Here is a 22949-nt window from a genome sequence, read left to right as displayed (position 1 = left end):
TGTTGTGTCTCCTTTTCCCTTTAGTAAGGCTAGGAGTTCCTTGAGGATTAGGCTCTGTTTTATTTCTTTGTATCTTTCATTCTGAGCATATCAAATGGAAACATACTTGAGGACAATTGTACCTGCTGGGAGGAAAGTGAGATAAAAAGCCAGAGTTGGCGTCGATAATATTCCAAAAAAAAAAAAAAAAAAAAGAAAGGAAAGAGTTCAGCAGATACTTGGTAAGACACCTGCTGTAAGAGCTGCCAAGAACAGCTGTGACCAGACAAGAAACAACACAATACCTAGGACTATAATGATCCAGGATTGCAGACCAAGAACAGCTGTTTATTTAGTTTGGATTCTGACTCCCAGTTTAAGATATATCATTACGTGACAACATCCTTATATTCTTTTACAATAGAGAAAGAAAAAAATTTAAAAGGTAAAAAAGGCCAGATTACCCATATGGTGGTCCTTTCTCTCGGAAAATATAGTTTTGAGAAAAAGCAGACAAGAAAGAGACTAGCTAAATAACTGGTTATATATAAAGGATAAAAATATACTGTGATATATAAAGATAGAAATTTAATAAAAAAATTTTGAGCATGGAAAATAAAGCTTGAAGCTATTTAATCTATGGGCAACCTTGAATTTTTGGTTATAGAAAGAACTTGTAATATAATATCCTTAAGATAACCTTCTATGAAAATATGTGAGGATCCACTGAATGATGAGGCATATTGCAAACACTAAATGTAAGATATTAGCTACTGCATTCATGGTCTACCAGTACTATTACTATTCACCACTGGCTGATATCTTAGGGTACAATGGAAAATCAGTCTCAATTTATCAAAAGAGAGCCTGCAATATTTCACAAATCCTGTAACAAAATTAAATGTTTTCTGCTTTATTAACATCCTAAATAATTCTTAAACCAAATGAACATTTATGTAATGTTAACTTTAACAAAGTAATCTATTCTGTAGGTGATGGAAACATCTATGAAATGCTAACATGTACCAAATGGACTACCTTATCAGCCCTGTTAGACATATTCTTATTTTCTGAGTCAATTATATTTTAGTACATAGGGCAATGGTTTATCAATATTTCAAGACAAGGGCTTGCTTTTAAGGTCACATTTATTATCCTCATATTAGCTTTTAATTGGAAAAATACATGCAAAAAAGCCACTTTGAACTTAGAATTATTTTAAGCAAATGTGCTTTATTTAATCATAGCAGCATTTTCACAGATTTTTAAAAAATGTAGTCTTTATTCACTTTGTAAAGTTTGATGTTCTTCCTTATTTTACACTTTAAATTTTTAGACAGTAGATGGTTATATAGATAATTTTGTGAGATTTATATAGGCATAAGATCTGACTTTATCAAATTTAACAACAGGGAAAACTGTCAAAATGTATAGTGCTTATATGCTTTCTTCTATAACATTTATAGAAAACCTCCTAATAAGTATTTTAAAACCACAAAGCTGTCTTTATTTCTAGTATTCAAAAGTTTCCCAATCAGGTGACAAATAAATTCCCTAGAAATAAGAGGGAAATACATTTCCTTTGGGTGTGCACTTCAGATATACGCCCTTCATCTGAGCTTTATCTTTGGATTACCAAGCATTATTCCAAGAGTCTCTTCCTCAATCAGAGTAGCAAGATTAGCCTAATTACTAAATAAATGGGTTCTCTAGTAAGTTTGAAAGAACTCTTTAAACTCTGTTCTTAAAATGTCCAAGTTTAGAATTTTAAAGATAAAGAGTCCTTCTGACTTAGGAGGTTGTATAAGCAATTCAGTAATATTTATCAAATTGAGTTAGTACGGAAATAATCACAAGTCAATTTTTTTTTTATACAAGGATATTGGCCAGTGGCTAAGCTCTGGAATATCAGGCAAAATGATAAACTCTTATGTCGTCTTCTTTTGACAATGATTTGTGTGGTGTGTGTGGGTGGTCATAATTGATTTTTAAACATAACATGTTAGGGCTGGGGAGGTGGCCCAATGCTGGAATACTGGCTTAGCATATATGAGACCCTGAATTTGATCCTCAGGAACAATAATAAGAAAAAAAATAAGGAAAGAAAAGAAAGAATATCACAAGTGGCCCCCAACAACCTACCAACAACCTAACTCACGAAGAAGCAACGCCTGCTTCCTAACATACACACTAGTGAAATACTTTCTGGTAACAAGAAGAGTCAATGTGAACCACAGCAGCGGTTTTCAGATTGTGGAGTTTGATTCAAAACACAGTTGGGTAGGAGGAAAATATACTTTGTGGTTTTTAAATTTTATAACTTAATAAATGGAAAAGTAGGATAGAGTAGAGGGGTTTGTCCTTAGAAATCCCTGGTTATTCTGCCTTCTTCTAGAAACAAGTTTAGGTAAAATGATGAATTAGAAGATATTTGCCTATACTTCTCTTTTTGTTGTTCTTTTTCTATATTTTATTCTTTTTTTTCCCAAAATTTAGATACCCTCAGCACTACTGGGGGTCTCTGTGCACCTTCTAATTTAAAAGACAAAGTCACCCACTATCTTGAGTAGGACTGAGATCTGTATAATTTTAAAACTCTTAAAGAAAAATTGGGAGAGTGTACCTGAATGAAGAGGAATGTGCTCCTCATGTCACAGTGCTTTTGAATAGCCTCCTAAATATCCCCCCACATAAATAACAACACTCTTAAGGATAATGGAGAACAATCCTGGTATAATTCATTTTTTTTTCCAACTTCCAATACATTATCAATTCTTTTATCAAAACCAACTCAAATTTTGGATGTTCTATAAATATCCTTTGTAATTCTCCAAGCATTTCACATTCTTAGGAAGGTTATTATTTCTAATCTTCACTGTACTATTTCTAGGCTATTATCTTACTACATATATAATTTGTTTAAGGTGGTCCCTGGATAAGTGGAAGAGGTGAATAGACAGCAAAGATTTTCTAATGCTGGCTATACAATTCTATGAAATGCTATAATGTGTGGAAATATTCGATTGTTTAGTTCTTGGTTCATAGTATCTTCCTGCTGTTATTACTCCTCCATAGAAAGTATGCCTAGCTTTGTGAACTTTGTAGAGGCTCATTAAATGTCAGTGCTGATTAGTGGTTAGTAAATATTAGCTAATTTGATAACAAGGACTACTAAGGATCCCTGAGTGAGCAATTAGGCAGGAGAAGGAAATAAAAGGAATGGAAAGAGGTAAGGAAGAAGTTATACTATCACTGTTTGCAGATGACATAATACAATACTTACAAGATCCAAAGTTTCACCAAAAGACTGCTAGCACTAATAATCAGATACAGATGGAGCTGGGAAAACTGGTTATCCATATGTAGAAGAATGAGACTAGGCCCTTTTCTCTCACCCAGAATAAAAATCTACTCTAAATGGCTCAAAGACCTAGACATTAGAACAGAAACTATATGACTCCTAGAATAAATCATAGGGTCAGCACTACAGCATATAGACACAGGCAATGACTTTATCAATAGGACCTCTAAAGCTCAAGAAAAATTCCAAGACTTAAAAAGTGGATAGCATCAAATAAAAATGTCTGTATACAAAAGGAAACCCTTAGGAATGTGAAGACAAAACACAGAATAGGAGAAAATCTTTGGTAACTACTCTTCTGACAGAGGATTAGTATGTAGTATATGTTTGTTTGTGTGTGTGTGTGTGTGTATGTGTGTCTCCTCAAAACCTTAACACTAAAAAAACCAAATAAACCAATTCATAAATGGGCAAATGAACTAAATAGATGCTTCTCAAAAGAATAAATGCAGACGGCCAAAAAAATATATAAAAAATGTTCATCAACAGCAGATAGGGACACTTTTATACTGTTGGAGGGATTGTAAATTAGTACAACCACTATGGAAATCATAAAGGAGGTTCTTCAAAAGACTAGGAATAGAATCACCATATGACCCAGCTATATCTCCTTAGTATTTATCCAAAGGAATTAAAGTCATCATACTACAGTGATACATGTATGCCCATGTTTATAGCAGCACAATTCACAATAGCCAAACTATGGAACCAGCCTGGGTATCCGTCAGTAGACAAATGACTAAAGAAAATGTGATATACACAAAGAAGTTTTATTAAGCCAAAAAGAAAAATGGAATTATATCATTTGTAGGAAAATGGATGAAACTAGAGACCATCATGTTAAGTGAAATAAACCAAACTCAGAAAGTCAAAGGTTATATGTTTTCACTCATATGTGGAAAATAGAAATAAAAAAAGGAAAAAAAGTAGGGGGGGCCTCATGAAAATTGAAGCTAGATCAGTAGAATAAAGAAAAGAGACCAGGGGAGGGAGGATGGAAAGGAAAGGGGAAACACTGGAGAGTGATATTAGCTAAATTATAATTTTATATTGTGTGATGCGTACAAACATGTGACAACAAATTTAGCCATTATGTGCAAATGTTATGCACCAAAAAAAAAGAACAAGAAAAAAGAAAAAGATCTCTTTTTCTAAACTGAATTTTTCATTTACTGTGATATAGTTGAACTTATCTATCCTTTAGTCAGTTTCTATATTAGAACAGACCTGTAACTCTCTCAAAATTAGGGCTTGTTCATGAAGCTGGTCCACTTGTCAGGCTGGGATTGAACCTAATCTTGGCACTCAAATTCCAACTTGAACTTTAGATACAAATTAACTGAGCTAGTTGACCACACAACTATTACTCAGGCTAAATCCTCAGTACTGAAAATAAACCACTAAACAAAACTAATAGTAAAGTGTACTAAAATAATTATAAAATGAAGGAGTTTTTTTTATTATTCTCTCAAAAAATTAATTATAAATTTAATTTAATGTTAATATGGCCATGTTTAATAACCAGCTCCCAAAATTCCTGATATGGGTAAAATAATATTTTTTACAACTGATACTTTCATCGAATGTCCTTAAACCTTTAGTGAAATCAATGTAGGTCCTATAGCATTTGTATTAGTCAGCTTTGTATCACTCCAAAAAACCCCCAAAAACCCCTGATATAATTAACTTAATAAGACAAAAGTTTTATTTGATTCACAGTTTCAGATCAAGGTCTTACGGCCCTGTTGAGTTGGACCTGTGGAGGCAGTTACCCTAGTGGGAGCCCATGGTAGAGGAGCCCATGGAAGAGGAGCTCATGATGGCCAGATAGCAGAAAGAGAAGGACGTGGAGTCCCAGTTTACACTCCAATGATATTTCCCCTCACCCCTAACCCCACTCCCCCGCATGATGTAACTTCCTTCCCTCAAAAATTCCACAAGATCCAAATAGCCCCATAAGATGACAAGCATGCCTTTAACACATGGTCCTTTGGGAGAACACTTATCCAATCCATATCCACAGTACTTTTTCACACATGAATTTACACACACACACACATACATACACACACACTATATTATTCAGAAATTTTAGGGTAATTGATTTTACTACCCTACCCATAACACAGTTTTGAAAACAGGAGAACTAACTAGTTGCCAAGAATAACCACAAAAATAATGTTTTAAAGAAAATCTCCACATATGTAGTACTTTGGCAAGTGTCTTGGTGTGGTTTTATAAATATTTTATCTGGGCATTCTAAAGGTAATCTTTATAGAAAAAAAATTAAAGGCAAAAAAAAGAATGTGTTAAATCATAAACATTTTTTTTTACCTTTTGGCAATATAAATAAAAGCTATGCAATTAAGACTTTCTTGAATTACATAATTCAACAATGATTTGATTTGATACTTAGAAAATGTAATTACACCCATACAGAATTCTGCAAAGGTCAAAACAAAGGCTAGATTAAGAATTACACATCAACGAAGAAAAAGATGAACTAGCTGAGGCAGGCAGGACCCTGGGAAAGATATTAAACCTCTTGAAACTATAGTTTCATCATCTATAATGTTAAGATTGAAAATAATACCCATTTTATAAGATTGCAGTGAGAATATTAACATAGGTAAGGTATAAAAGTAAGCATCAGGTTTTAAAGACCTTACATTTTTTTTTTAACCATTTGAAGGGGGGGGGGGGAACTACCCTTATTATGAGGTTGGAATGAATAGATTCAGTATTTTTACTGGAAACTTTAGGAGGTGCTAATTTGGCTGGGAGCAATGGTGCAGACCTGCAATCCTAGCTTCAAGAGAGGTTGAAACCGAAGGATCACAAGTTTGATGCCAGTCTGGGCAATTTAGCGAGATTCTGTCTCAAATTAAAATGTTTTTAAAAGGGCTGCAGATGTAGTTGAGTGGTAGAATTCTTGCCTAGCAGGCACAAGGTCCTGGGTTCAAATCTCTAGTAACACACACACACACACATACACACACACACACACTACAGAAAGTAGAACAGTAGCAATTGGTTTTATAATTCCTAGTTATTACCCACTTTGTTGGCTGACTGTGCTGTGTACCTGAGCCAAGCACAGTTACCATTCTGCAAGGCTTCCCCTCTTAGCTATCCTTTTTCTTTTCTTAATTCCATAATCTGAGTATGTAAATATTCATTTTCAATCCAATCAACTGCATTATCTTTTCTTTCCCTCTTTACCGCCCTCTAATTTATTGAGCTTCGTCTTACTATTTATTTCTTCTAGCAAATTTCCCTGAAAGTTATAGAAAAATTTCCAGAAATACCTATGCCCACACTTATGTGTGGTGTTTACACAAACCTCATGCTTTATTGATGTTCTAATAGTGGCTAGAGTTCAGGGGAATGAGTCTAAAAGACATCAAGCAAATACTTGCTGTGGCTATTTCCCATAAATCGCATCTTGGAGTGCACTCATAAAAGCTCTCACATGTTTCCATTAAGATGGTCTACAAGAGGACTCTGCGTATGGCTGACACTAATGAATCCATAGATATTTTTAAAGGCTGATGCGGTCAATCAAGAGAGAGACAGCTGCCAAAACACCCCTGTCTCGGCAGCTCTGGAGCACTTCCTGCCAGGAAACAGGCTTGGCTGAGTGGGGCCAGGAAACCAGTCTTACCTCTCAGTCATAATACTGTCAGCAGCTCTTCTTTCCTTTTTTTCCTGTGACTTTGAGTAAAATGAAAAATACAACTCAAAAAATTAAACAAACAACAAAATGACAGTTGGTTCAGCTTCAGAAAAATCCAAGAGGCCAAAGTTCAAATGTCAGCCATGATATTTGATTTGAATATTAAGGTTTATGATACCTCTGCAAAGAATTTTATGTAGGAAAAATTTAGCACAAACTGAAGAGTATATTCAGTTTGAAGCCAATTAATGTAATATTGTAGAAACTGTCTCATTTTAAAATGGGATCCATGGGTTGTTTTGTTAAACATCAATAGGCTATGCTATATTTCCTGATCTAGATGTAAAATGTTATGTTTCCAGAAATTTGAAAAGTGATCTAGAATAAGAATGACTGATATGGCTGATTTCAATATCTGTGCAGGAAGCAATGTAATAAAGTACAGGATCCACAGTAAGGATCAAAACCTGGCCCAACTGCTTATTAGCTTTGTGATTCTGGGAAGCTACTTAAAATCTAGGCATCAGATGCCCCATAGCTTGTGCTAATTAAGTAAGATGGTGCATGTAAACTATCACTGCAGTCACTCCCATTGAATGCTTGTGAAAGTTCAATAAATGCCAGTTATTACTGCTGCAATTATTCTGAATTCATAATTCTTTAAAACTAATGACAGGAAGAATTGAAAGAGCAAATGGGAATTCCTCCTTTCATAGCTGCCTGCATTTGAAGATGTTTTACTACTCATCTAAGATCTCTTCCAGACTTCTCTCCTACTGTACCCAATCCACGACTACTGTTATTGACTTTTGTCTGAAGTTCTACTCTGTGTTCAAGTTGTGTTTTAGAACAGCTTTAATAAAATTTGGGTCATTCCTTTTTGAAAACATCATCATCACCACCATCATCAATCACCTTGGCTATCAACTTTTGGGCAGTTACTAAAGATTCAGTACAATGTAAAGCATTTTGCCTACATTCACTCAATTTCACTTATAATATATTTAGATAAGGAAACCTAAAATCAAAGACATTACAATACTTGCCTCCAAGTAGATAATCTTCTATGAGAAATTAGATAACTTGACTTCAACACTACAGTTTAAACTACTTAACTACTTAGTGAGATACTATATATCTGTGAATTTTAATAGCCGTCCCACAGGGATCATCCCGGGGAAATCACATTAATGGTGGGAATTTCAGTCATATGGTAGAAGATATTTTAAGACAGATAAAATCATTTAAAGTACACTGCCTAAATGCCTGCATATTCTGTTCACAAAGCAAGCCCAAGCGCACCAATATTTAAACACGATTATCTCATAAATGACACAAATGTAGATATTTAGCTTTACAAACAATATTTCTTATCAGATAATTATATGTATTTGAAACTACACAAAAGAACTTTTTAGTTCTTCATTCATCTCTGCTTTTCTTTGTAAAAATTCAAAAGTAAAGAAAAAAAGAGAAAAGAAAGGGGAGGAGGAATTCCATTCAAAAATAGAAGAAAGATCAGAAGAGTAGAAGAAGGGGATTGAGGTGGGGGGAGGATGAGATAAAGGGGAAATAGTGGAATGAATCTGGCTTAAATTTCTAATATACATATATAAATATTCGAGAATGAATCTCACCATTATGCATATCCACAAGACACTAATTAAAAAAAAAACTGTAAGTAAATAGCAGAAAGATCAGTAGAGTAAAGATTACAGGGGGAGGCGGGAATGGAGAATAAGGAAAATACTTGGGGAGGGAATAAGAGCAAATTATATTATCTACATTCAAAATTATGTCAAAATGAATCCTAATGTTGCGAATAACTATTATAAATCAATAGAAAATTTTAAAAAATAAAGGAAAAACTCAGAATACTCCTTTATGGTTATGAGATGCTTCAGAGTGGACATTTTTATTTCAGCTAAAGTTAGATTTACAGATAGTTTTAAAAAAATCATTGAATACATGAATATTCGACTTATTTCTCTAATTTTCCATTGCCAGGGGAATGACATACATGTACAACTCTTTATTCCAACTATCACCTCTCAATTTTTCTCAGTCCTATATTATTAAACTTTTTTACAGTTTTAATTGTATAAACTTTAAGTCTATTACCTGTTTAGACAGCCCCAAACAAAATTTATTACAATAATTCATATGATTTTCACTTTTTGTGGAATTTGCAAAGTAAAAGCACAAAACAAAATTTTCAGTTGGGCTCTACGTGGGAACACTAATAGTACGGAAGCATAAACACTGAAAACAGAACCATGTCCTCACATACACTATAAATAACTCCAACAAAAGAAACTATCAGAGGCATACTATGAATTAAACAAATTTGCAGTGGAATCCCATTCTCACACATTGAACTGATTCACTAGGGAAAGAAAAATCATTGCAAACCTAAATCTCTTTCCTTCATCACAGCTCCCAAAAGACTAATACTTTCCTGATGATCATCAAAGAGACAATACTCTGTTTTAGCACCATAGGGTGGAGAACGGGAATATGTGGGACTTATTGCACATACAGCAAGATAATGTACCATGTATTTTATAAGCACAGATGCCATTTCCATGGGTGATTTTTCAAAATGTCTCTGCAGGGCTGATTGTCTAATACCTGGAATAGATAAGGCTCCTTACATTTTAGGACTTAAGCAATGAATGTGTGTGAAAGGATTTCAAGCAAATAATTGATGGATGATGTTACATGACTGTTCACTGTGGACAAGATGAAGGCTATCAATGACCTTGTGAAACTTAGTTCTCATTAATGACCAAGTTTGCCTGGAAGTTCATAGTGTTGTGCCACAAGTCTGCCCTTCCCTAATAGGAATATGAGTACAAACCAGACAGGTTCTCAAAAGGAACCAACATACTATAAAATATTGTGAACTGTGTTATATACTATGATGAATAAAAAAGGGGTATTACCAAAAAGAGAACAACGGGGAGAGGTGGGGGTGATACATGGATTTTTACAAGAGAAAGTTATATAAAACTTACATAGTAGGTGTTTAAAACTTACACAAAAGAACTCTAAATTTTATATTTTAAAATCATGAAAATATTTCAAACTTCAGGAAAGTAACACATACTTTAATACTCATATTTAATGAACATTAATATTTTGCCCTATTTATTTCAGATTGCTTCTTCATTCCTCTGTCATGTATTAAAAAAAAAAAAAATCTTGGGATGGGGATGTGGCTCAAGCGGTAGCACGCTTGCCTGGCATGCATGCGGCCTGGGTTCGATCCTCAGCACCACATACAAACAAAGATGTTGTGTCCGCCGAAAACTAAAAAATAAATATTAAAAAAATAAAATAAAATAAAATAAATAAAAAATAAATTAAAAAATATAAAGAAAGCAGAATTGAAGCATCACCGCAAATTATTCTACTCTTCATCTTATATTGTTTTGTGTCATCCTTCCTGTGTTGACTTTATTCTGCAAAATAAAGTGTTATTAATAACGTGTGTATTAATAACGTAAGCACTATAAGCAGTAGAATTTTGAAACTTATGTATTTTACTTAACAGTGTATACATGTAATCCTGGTTTTCAACTCAGTCTATATCCAATATATCATTATATCAAACTATAGCTTATGCAATCTTTTAACAATGAAAAGTTAGTCTGATTTTTAACTCTTCATGAGAGTCTCACATGAGGTTGATCTCCCTGACACTCCTGTTATTGTTAGCCAAGACCCCAACTCAATCAGCTGATCAACACAGGGAGGTGGTGTTAAACTTTAAAATTCTGATTTTTTAAATCTGATGATATATATGAAACAGAGTCTTCTTTCCATTTTAATTTCTACAATTTCTACTAGAGTGGTTCATAATCACATTAGCATTTTTTCCATTTATTATGTTCATATTGTGTCTATTTTTATTGCATTACCTGTTCCTTAGTTACATAGTTCTTTTTATATTCAAACACTAATTCCTTGTCATTTAATGATTTTAAAATATCACCTAGTCTATAGGCCATCTTTTTACTTTCATAATGCTATATTTTCTCATTTATGAGGTTTTATTTTAATATGCCTAAATATATATGTATGTATATATATATATATATATATAATATTTATGTTTCACTCTTTTTTGCATGTTACCTCAGTATAAATACATTTTCTTATACTTTTCTTCAAGTTTTACAGTTTAAATATTTTTACATTTAGATTTTTACTTCACTGGGTATTTATCTTCATGTATGGTATGAGGCACGGATATAATTTTATCTCTTTTTAATTAAAAGGCCATTTTATTGGGACAGTCTTTTCTTTCCCAAATCATTAAAATATCTCCTCTGTTGCATACCAAGATGTCATTCAAATGTGGGTCTATTTTTAAGCTGTTTTTTCCATGTGTAGACTAGAGCTAATTCCTGGGTCTTAACTACTTCAGAATTTTAAATATTGAAATGTTAGAATAAGCGTAACCCTTCCTCACTTTCCTTATTCTTGTTCAATATTTTACTTGACTATTTTTTTTTCTATTTTAGCCCTTGACTATTTTATAGGGATTTTAGAATAAATTGGACCTACATATATAGTTAATGCATTGTGGAAAAAATTATATAAAATGGTAGGAAATTGTAAATACCCAGTTTCAACATATGTTTTTCCAAACTCTTTTCATCTGTGTCTCTTTTTTCCTGCATATATTAAAGAAGCTCTAAGATATTTACAATTTTCATACCTATTACTATAAGAGGACAATTTCAGACCAGCATACTTTAGGTGGGGTACCCAGGGGTGGTTACACTAAAGAGCTGATTTTACGTGGTATTATGAAATATAAAGAGTTAGTCGTGGGAAGACTGTTCCAGGCAGGAACATGGTGCTTTTTTTTTATGTTTAAAGAATTGATCAGAGATCAGTGAGGCTGGAGCTTAAAGATGGAGAGAAGGCTGAAGAGCATAGGTTCAATCTTATGGTGTTGTTGAGGGTTTTGCAAGCCACAGTAAGCAGTCCAGTTGAAAGTGGTTAAGGGTTGGCAGTGTTTTAAGGACTGTTGCATAGAGAAGAGGCTAAGGCTTGGACAAGCAAAGAAGCAGACAGCAACTAGAAGGCTTTGCAACAGGACAAAGGAGAGATGACAGTTGTGTCTACAACTCAAACGGAGATAAATGGGTGGATATGAGATACATCCATAAAGAATATGACTGTGGGAGAAAGAGTGAATATATATAAAAAAAAGTTTTTAGAATAAATCTCGGTAGACTGAAATAAAAAGCTAAATCTAATGTTACCATTTATTAAGGCAAGGTCCCCATCCTGAATTTAAAACAAATCAAACAAGAGCTAAATGAACTGTATTTATATGATGTTAGTGATCTGACTTAGTAATGCCTTTTTTCCCTAGCTGATTCAAAGGATGGTGAAGGTGAAAGCAAGTTGGATTCCCTCAAGTGTGTTATATAGCTACTGCATAAATAGCTGCACAGTATCCAATTAAACAGTGATGTTTCTGCCTGGGAAAGCTATATATAAGCAAATGAAACCAAGAAGGTTCATGTTAAGAATGCATAATTACAGTGGGGCCTTATTTTAAGCACATTTCACCATTACATGTATTTGGATATCATAACTGATAAACCAAGATTGTGATGTATCATAAGAACACCCATCAATATCATAAATTACAGAATTAACTTCTCAATTGACATTTATTTCCACTAATTTCCATGCCATTATGAAGTCTATAAATGCATTTCCTTTTTTTTGCAACTTTATAAAGTTTAGTTGTATGTCCTCCACCCCCCAAAAATCAGTTCTTTCCAAGACTAAATGTTATTTATCAAGTATCTAACAGTAATTGAACCAACACTAGTCTAAGTAATGGAACGAATACAGTCAAGCTCTATAAATCTACAGAAAAGATAAAGTGTCTGCACAAATAACTATGATGTAAAACAACACAGGATGTGTTGGAAAAGTGCTAAAGTGCTACTAGACTATGAGTTTTTACAGAAAATGGAGCATGTCGTATTTACTGCTGTGCTTCCAGTTCCTAGTAGTAGTGCAGGGAATGGCAGGGGGCCAATGTCTAACAAGTGTGCATGGATTCATCCAAATACACGAATAGATGTTATGTGTTCACTAGGTGCTAGGCACCCATTGATTGAGGATTAGATTGCTACCACTGCCTTTACAAAAGTAAGTTCTTGAAATAATATCACAATAGTGAGGAGATATGAAATGTCGCTGTATCTCAATTGTATTTACTATTGGGAATCTATCACTTTGACACATATGAAAGGTCCTACCCTAGCACACAGCCTGTAACATAATATATTCTATTTGATGAAAATGTATCTAAATCTTCAAGGTATTTTAACCCTGTGTTAAACAGAACATGCTAGACAGATGTCAGTCATACATCCAGTAAAGTTTCACATCAAAATTTGTTTTCCACTGATTCTTTATGTCCACTCCTACTGTGAAATGTAGAATCAGCGGTAAGAAACAGCAGTGAAGAAGCACTCTGACTCTGTGCACTTATGCTGTGTATTCAGAGAGAAAAGGAAGGTCAGGGAGGTATGGAAGGAGAGGAGCATAGAGTGTAACTCTCAGCTCTTGGATAAATTACAAATACATCTCTGATTGCTAGTTTTTATATGAAATGGACATGATAATAACTCCTAATCACACAGCAACTTTTGAACATTAAAATATCTCAAGAATGTGAAACTGTTCTGTAAATTTAAAAATCTTACCCCTCTGTAAGACATCCACCGCAAGCTTTCAAGTGCAATTAGAAAATCTATCCTTTTACCTCTCGATTTTTTTTTTACTTCCTATCTGAGATACATTTATTTGTAGAAATGCTATGTTGCAGGAAAAATATGTTCCTTTTGGGACCATGTTTCATCATACAGCTTCTTGTTACTCCTGTGAAGTGCCAAGAACCTTGAGAAAGCAGAAAACAAATCATCCTTCTCCAGTTTCTCTTTAACTCTCCTTCTGACAGTGCTCAAGTACAGGCTGATTGGCTACAGAGCACAGGGATTTGGTGAAACAAAGCATTCCAAAGTCACACAGAATCTGCTGCTTCTACCGCAGGGGAAGAGCAAGATATGACCTTGGTTAATAACTGGTAAGTATGTAGTTGCCTAGCAGGATTAAAAAAAATGAAGTAAAAAGCCATCATACGCTTACAGATTTACATTTTGAAGCTGTTATTATCATAATGTGGTGTGGTACAAATTGAATATTTTAACAGAAAGCTTAGAATAGCATGGAATTTTCTACTACAACAGCTGCTGACATGTTCCAAACCATTTTATCAATTTCTATATGTGTAACAACAACAAAACGTTACATTATACAATCTGTTAGCACTTGTAAAGCATTGAGTACATAAGATATTTTAGTTTGAAAGATGAACCCTATGAAGAGTGAGATTTAAATAAAGGTAACTGCATTTTTAAAAATCTCAATATGAAGCTAAATTGTTTCGTAATGATAAATAAATTTGATAGTCTTCAAAAGATTCTTCATTCTAAGATCATCATTCTTTATTTTTGACAGTGGAAAAGTAAAGAAATAGAATTCATTGATGGAGACATTTGTGAAAGGTGTTGACCATAGATTCAGATCAGAAAGACATTGAATATAAAGTCTTACCTTAACCTAGATAATATAATAGATAAAATAGTCCCTAAAATGTATATGAATTTATGGAGTAGCAAATAATGTGAAATATATTTTTAGAAATAAGAAACCATTCTAACCACACCTCTTGCATTGGTTAAAACGCTCAGCACTTATATAGAGCAAATATTCTAGGTAGAATTTCTGCATTTTGATTCTTTTTCTCCTAATTTATCATTTCCTCCAAAATGTAATACAGAGAACAAAGAAGACTATTCAGTGAAAAGGGCACTTCTAAGTAAAGCATTTATTTAATTATCTTTAAAAATCAATGACAGTATCTACCAGACTCCATTTAGTATAGTTAAATCAGCATTTTGGTAAACTAACCAAGGCCACTACCACTGATATTATGTGGTGCGCTGAAACATTTCAATACATTATTGGGCATCATAAAAAGAAGCCTATTTTCTCCAATGGGAAAAATAATACCTGCTCCATATAAATGATAAAAAAAAGTCTTTGTGAGCTGACTAGAGTATTGTGTAATTCAACTCATCAAACATTTGCTATTTAGCCTACACCAACACAATGTGAACTGCAGTTATTTCTTGCTGTTTAAATTTGAAACATGTTTTGTGTGGGAATGCATAGACTATTAACAAGAATAAGAAGTAGTAAATATAAAAATTTATCCATCATTCTAATTCTTCAACAAGTTGAACTGCTTCCAATTCTTATACATTAAATCTTTCTTTGCCTTTGTGCATTTTATAATCTTTGCTGAATAGTACAGAAGAAACTTGGGTTCTTTTCTTACATAACATTATCTCATAAACATTTTATATATTGCCATGTAGTCTTCATAAATATCATGAAAATATACTCACTGAATCACCGTAGGTAACAGATCATTTCGCCACTCTTCCACTTTCCCTTCCCAACCCACACCCTAATCCCTAAACTTAACCCTAATCCTAACCTTAACCCTAACCCTACCAAAAAACATCAAAAATTTCATTTATAGACTTCCCCCTTGTTTTTGATGTTTCTCCTTTCAGACAAAAATTTCTGAAGTGCAGACTTGTGAAGACAGATAGATAGATAGATTTTTTTTTTTTTTTTTTGGTACTGGGGATTGAACCCAGAGGTGTTTAACCACTGAGCCACATCCCAGACCTTTTTTCATATTTTATTTAGAGACAGACAGGGTCTTGCTGAAGTCTCAGTATTATTCATTAATCTGCTTTTTTATTATTGTTGTTAAATGCCTTAAAGTTCATGCTAATCATATTTCCTGCTACTGGATTATCTTTAAGAAGGTGCATCTCAATTCTCATCTCAAATATTTACATATGTATTTAATATTCTATTTAAAAAATCAACCTAGACCATATGAAATATATTTTCCCAATATAAATTTTTCTCTTCTTTCTTTGGGCCTTATTTTCTTGTAGCAGTTAGGTTTAAAATATTTTTACATCATTAAATATGTTAAGTGTTTTCCAATATGATTTATTTGCCTATTACTTCAAAGCTCATGTAATGATCCCACCAAATGCCTCACAAATATGCAACTTCCCTTATGATTTTTTTTAAAAAAATATTTATCTATTTAATCCATCTGGAATGTTTTTTGTCATGCATCGTAAGATGAAAATCTAAATTATTTCTTTTTTGAGTTTGCCAATAGTATAATCATTTATTTTAAAAATTTATTTTGTTTTCCATTGCTCAATAATGATCATTTTCTTATATATATAAAATTCCTCTTTATAACATTGGGATTTTCCATGGTTTCCTACAAGATACACACTGGAAGGAGAAAAAAACCTTCAGTTTTATATAATTTTTAACTATAATTTGATACCTGGAATGGCTTTTCAACATTTATACCTTCCTTTTTAAAAATATCCTCTTATTAGCATTAGCTTATTTCTCCAAATAGATTTTTTTCATTCTATCACCTTCTAAGAAAATATGGTTAAGGATTTTATTGAGATTGTATGCTCTTATTTATAAATAAATCTAGAAAGCATTAATAGCTTTATATATCTTTATAACCAGAAATATAATTTGCCTCTTTACTAATTTTTTTTTATAATTCACAATAAAAAATATTTTAAAGATAGGTCCAGTATCATGTAGGGAGCAGAATGAGCAGGAAAGGTAAAGACGATGGAGCAGGACATGTGTATTTATGCAGGCTCAAGTCCTGTGTGATCCTGGGCAGCCTAGACTCTCTCAGCCTTAGTTAGCAATGGAGCATACAATGTATCCAATAAATGTTAGCTATGTCATAATTTTTGTGCTTAGTACCTCATATTTTACAAAGTTCCTTTATGTATGTCATCTCATGTGCTGTTCTTGATTTTTGCAAAACCTTGGAGGGGTGTTATTATTGTCACTATTAGTATTAAAACCACAGAAGTAAATATCTATGTTCTTTTTTTCTTAAAAGCACAAGCTCATTTTATGCCATCATGAGATACATATTAGTAAATCACCTACATCACACAATAACTTTGTCCCCAAATAGTTTATGATTTTCCTGCTATAGTAGTTATAATTGCCCTTTCATCATATTTTCTAATTAGTTTAATTGCTTAAAGAAATGCTATTGATTTTAGTATATTTATCTCATGCTCTAGAGTTATTGAGTAGTAAATAAAAAAAAAAAAACATTTGAATTCATTTGGGCTTTTTTTTTGGGGGGGTTGCCACATTTCCAAATTAAATTTGGTATTATAGACCCATAAATTCATAAAATAAACCAATAAGAAAATTAAGGAACCAGGATAAGTTATCTATCATTATACTGTGACAGGTTAAAACCTTCCAGCTTAGGAAACACATGCAAAAGGATTATTTAGCTATTACAAGTCAGTGTCCCTTAGCTTAAGAATTTTTCACATTAGTCCTTTCAACTTCACATTACCTTGTCTGACAGGAAGGGCTTACCTTACAGTGTGGTAGAAAAAATGAATCAAAGAGAAAGCATATTTTTTTTTTTTCTTGATGGCTAATAAGGATGAGCAGGGAAGAGGCTGCAGGCTGCACACCAGGGAGTTCTGATGCTTCCCCATCTCTTTTCAACACATGGCTGTCTAAGCTTTCTCCCCAAAACTGAGGCCTTAGGCACCTAAATGCAGCATCCCCCACCCCCAAACATGGTTTCAGTTTCTGGAGGAGACATGTTTTCAAATCTGGATGTATTCCATATTTCCTCCTTATCCCAGGGTCCTAGATGCTTCCTCAAAAACATAGTAATAATAAAATGTCCATTCTCATTGGATGGATCAGTTGGAAAACACAACCAAATACTCTACTGCCAAAAATTACCAAGAGTCATAAAAGCTCATTCAAAAATATTTCAATTTTAATTTATTTTTCTATTTGATCGTTTCAAAAAAATTAATGGGAACTGAAAGAGGCAAGATATATTTCATGCTTTTATAATTATGTCAAAATGCATTCTACTGTCATGTATAACTAAAAAGAACCAATTAAAAAAATAGCAACAAAGGTAAAAATACAAGTGTCCAGGATGACACATTCCTTCACCGTAGCACCATGCACTCAGCTTCAGGAACGGTCTGGGTACTCACGGGTGAAATGATTAGATGTGGACGGATTGACACTGTCCCCACTGTCAGCACTTTCGCTGCTGGAAACTTCATCATCCGATTCTCGCACAGAGGAGCAGGGAGAGGAGCCGTCAACTTCTTCAAACTTCCTCTTTAAAATTCCACTCATAGCTGCAGCGCTGTCACATGTACCTGTAACAGGAACGGGAGCAGCGAAGCATTGAAATATTTGACCGCTGAACGTGTAGCCAAGGTCTCCAGAGTCACTTTTATGTGGCTTTTTTATACATGAGCAGAGCTATAGCTTTCCTTGAAAGGATCACTAAGTAGGTATTTTTTTTCTATTTTCAAATTAACAAAAACATAAACAAAATAAAATGTAGCTATTGACCATTTGGTGACTAAAACATTTCTATCTTTTTTAGGCATAGTTCATTTAATGTCATACCACTCTTCCCTTTTTTGTTGGCAAATTGAGAAAAATCCACCTGAGTCCACAAAATTCTGTGAAGAAAATAAATGTTGATGTCCCACAAAGTCCAAAGTAATTAGTGTATTATACAACATTCATCTGGAAGAAACACTAAAAACAGTATTGAAAACTTTATACTCATGATTTAAAATTCAAAAAACCTAATTAGCTGAGCATAATGAAGCATATGAAATCAGTTCTGAATTTTAGGTAGTTTCCATTTCAATATTGAAATAAGGTGAAACGTGTCCCCATGCCACCTGCTTCCTGAAGCTGTTGTTACTTTTCAGAAATCTCCTAAGTCTTTTTACCTGGGAGATAGCATGAACTGAGTGGGAAGAGATGGGAGCAACCAGTGGGCATAGTCCTTCTAAATCATTTTTCTTAGATAAATAGGTTTTCCCCTCTCCCTGGGCTGCCCCTTTTTTTACCTTCTCCATTTTTTTCTTGACATGCACAGTCAGCTTAAGGGCATAAACTTTTTTTTTTTTTTTTTTTTTTTGCAGCATAAGAACATTTTAGGGAATAAAGCTGTATATAAATTAGCTTAGATGTATGTACATGCTTTTACACTGCTAAATTAGGTTAACTTAGCTAAAAGTATTACTAGGTCAATTCCATGCATTCTGTTTATCCACCTCATTTGTCAGCTGACTTTAACTATCATCTGGATTCTCCAAGCCATTCTCTTTTGCTGCTAGAGTACAGTTTTCAGTCCTATAGATCAAGAGGAAGCAAGGCCCTTAAACTATTCCCTTAAAACTATCCACTCAGTTCCATTATCTCAGTATTGCTCTCTGAAGTCTAGAAACTCATCCCTTCTCTGAGCAAATCACAGAGCAAGCAGCCTCTTCACACTGTATGAGCTGAGTCAGATCTTCAAGGTCTGGTTTAGTAGTTTTCAAAATGTGCTCCCTCAATCAGTAGCAGCAGTTATTACCCAGAAGGGAGATGGAGATATGAAAATTGTCAGTCCCCACCCAGAAAAACTAAATTGGAGATTTCCAGGAAGTAGGGCTTAGAACTCTCTGTACCTTGTGAAGCACCAAATTACGGGATTTTGATGCATACTTGGATGTGAGGACCATTTGTCTGAATTCTAGTCAGTGATACAGTACCTCCCTTCCTGGATTTAACTTTCCCTGGTTGTGTCCACACACTAATGCTAGATAAATACATAAAACCCCACCACTCCACTCAATTTCTAGTCAAAAATATCTTCTTTGGCCATCCCTAATGGGATTTCTAGTAAAATTAAGCATAGTATTATATGTATCATAACTATTTATCTTAGTTTTGATTCATCTATATACAGTGTGTAACTCCTGTATGTGTGGTTAACTCCTTGAGTGGAGCAGAGGATACAAAAAGGATACAAAAAGGCAGCAAGTTACCTGCCCTCAAGGAGCAAGTACCCACTCTGCTGGGCTCCATCAGATAGAGAATATTTCCAAATTTGTGTTCTACTCCTTTATTTCATTAGTCCATATCTTCTCCCTAACTGTTACAGAAACAATGGAGATAGCAGATAGCAATAGGAATTGTCCACTCTGCTGGGAATCAAATCCAATATTCTGAGTTTGATTTTATGACTATTCAGATTAGCATATTATTTTCTTCATTTTAAAGAGTGTGAAATGCATAAAATGTTCATGCAAATCTGAGCAGGGTGAAGAGGAAAAAAAAGATATTTTAAGTAAAGTCTTGAAATAGAAGTAGGACAGGATATAAATTTTAAAATGATTCACTTCAAACAAGATGCAAAATAATTCACGAGGGAGAGACTCCAAGACACAAAGTAATACAAGATGGAAACCTATGTTTAAAAAGTACATTTTTTGTAATAAGATATTGCAATGGGAACAGTTAAAAGCCACGTCCTTCCTAAGCTCCATTCTCCTTCCCTCCAGCATCCCTAGGAAAAGAAGATTTCTCAAGAATCAAGGACATTCAACTGGGCTACAGGGAACTAGGTCCCAACATCACAGAAGGAGGTACTTAGTCCTCTTCTCCCTTTTCCACATCTTCAGGAATGAAGGGGAATTTTGGTAGAGATGTTATGAGAACTAAAAAGTCTTTTTCTCCCCCTTTGTTATGTGGGAGAGGCAAGATCTGAAGCAATGGAGTTGAAGGTTGCATGTAATTTCTGTCTGGTTGTCTAGAACTGAAAGAACCTGTGCTAGATCCTGGACAAATGAGATTAGAAACTAGTTTCTTAAGGTGGGCGCAGTACCCAAGCTAGAAGTCAAACACTTGAAAAACTACTAGGGAGGATAAACTTTCCATGGACTTATGAAACTGCAAAAATGCTAAATTGCTTGTGCAGCAACGAGGCAAGACACCTGCCTAGTGTCCCTGCCTTTTAAGAATACTATATGAGAATATAAAAATATCATCATAAAATAAGCCCAATAGCCCACGGCTTACCAGTATATAACTTTAATCAACTTAATAGAAGAGTGAAAAAGGAATATATGGCTTCTCCTACACTGTCTGCACCATCTTATTAGGAGAAAAAGTATGAGGATTTAGCACGAAGACCCTGTTAATAAAGCAATGCATGCCTTATTTACCTGTGTTCTGTATTAGCTCTCTCAACTTGAGAGTGGCAATTCATGTCTGGGTAAAGGTAAACTCTGGCAAGGACAATGGTTGCCATAGCTCCTGAAATAACTCATATTACATTTTTCTTCCTAAAGATGAGGAGGCATAATTAAACTTGCTAGATATAAAACCAATGAAAAGGGAGTGGACATTTCCAATTGTCTTTATGTCACATCAAAGGCCAAAGAAAATTTGCCAGGTATATTAGTCAGCTTTTCTTCACTGTGACCAAAAGGATGGGAAGTTTATTTCAGCTCATGGTTTCAGAGGCTGAGGCACATTCTACCAGCCTACACTTACCAACCATTAATCCATTTAAATTATGAATCCATCAAATGGATCAATCCACTAATTAGGTTACAGCGCTTACAATTGAGTCAATTCACATCTGAACATTTCCCACATTGTCTCACACAGGCGCTTTTAGGCGACACCTCAAATCTAAACCATAACAATGGGTATTACCTTATTCTAAACATGAGAAGCTGAATGTCTATGACAGATAGCAGCTATTTTATCAACGCCACCATTGTCTGACTCAGGAAACACAAGCTAGGCAAGGACACTTTTGTCTCGCTTGGATGAGGACAAGAGCCTCCTAACCATTCTCTCCTGCCCACTGTTGTGTGCTTCCCAACATGTTTTCCAGGTTGCAGGCAGAATGATAAATTTAAAGTGCAAATGTGATCACATCAGTCTATAGTTTAAAATTCTTAAGTGGTTTTGGATTGCCTTAGGATAAAGATAAAATCCTCAAAATGCCTTAGGAAGTTCTTAACAATCTAGCTTGGCTAACCTCTTCACACTCATTTGGAGCCACTGGCCTTGTTCATATTTCAGCTGTAATAATCTTTCAGTTTCTCCAACCTGCCATTTTTCTTTGGCCTTTAGGTCATTTCATATAATTTTCCTTCTGATCTCCTTTAAACTTTTATTTCCATAGTATCTATCACCTTTTAAGTTCATATTATTTTTATGTGCTTCTATGTTTATTACTTATTGTTTCTATCCTGTATGGAAAGATGAATAGCAGGGATCTTTGTCTTCCTTGCCTAGAATGGTGCGCTTATGCATAATAAGTGCTCAATAAATATTTGTTCAATGAATGAATGAAATTTCATTTTCACACTTTATCATGTCTGTTTTCCCTGTTAAACTGAAAGCTCCAGGTAGTCAGAAGTCATGATCTTCACTGATCTGTCTCCTCTGACTAATCAAATATCTCTGCCGTTAACATGTCTGTACTCCCATAAGTTCTCTGGATGTCTCAGCTAAAGTTTAACATTCTAAGGGCTGAGCAAATTTTGGCTTCTCGTGGATCAGACATCTGCCCCTTGATCATTCAACTGTTTGAGCAGTGGGCAGACAGGGAAACATTGGGAACAAGGAGCCCCCCTGAGTAGGTAGGACCCTAGAGAATCTAACTCATAAGTTGTAACAAATTCCATTTTGTTTCAAAGCCAACATCTTCTCTTTACCCAATAAATCTTATCTTATTTCCTCATTTTTTTGCTACAGTTTATGAGTTTACCATGTGACCAGATTCTCAGCTTGGGATTCCCCTTTCTCTGCACTAATGCCGCAGTCCGGCTGCAACAAAATAACTGGGGGGCCCTAACACACTAACACTCCCTTGTTTATTGCCAA

General features: G+C 34.2%; 1 protein-coding gene across 5 annotated transcripts in view; it reads right to left on the bottom strand.

Annotated features, from left to right (window-relative positions):
- The window catches only part of Csrnp3 (cysteine and serine rich nuclear protein 3), a 197568-nt gene that overhangs the window by 60323 nt on the left and 114296 nt on the right, over positions 1–22949 (bottom strand). For all 5 annotated transcript variants that reach the window (XM_046447402.2, XM_058580143.1, XM_058580144.1 and 2 more), the window contains one exon: positions 18248–18418. In XM_046447402.2, coding sequence (XP_046303358.1) covers positions 18248–18418 — 171 coding nt within the window. The remainder of the gene's footprint in view (positions 1–18247; positions 18419–22949) is intronic.

This window comes from Marmota monax, unplaced genomic scaffold (genome assembly GCF_021218885.2).
Source record: "Marmota monax isolate L192 unplaced genomic scaffold, Marmota_monax_Labrador192_F-V1.1 WCK01_AAM20220418_F8-fsc00007, whole genome shotgun sequence".
Classification (NCBI taxonomy): domain Eukaryota; kingdom Metazoa; phylum Chordata; class Mammalia; order Rodentia; family Sciuridae; genus Marmota; species Marmota monax.
The sequence above is the reverse complement of the archived record's forward strand: the minus strand, read 5'-3'. Positions and strand labels throughout refer to the sequence as shown.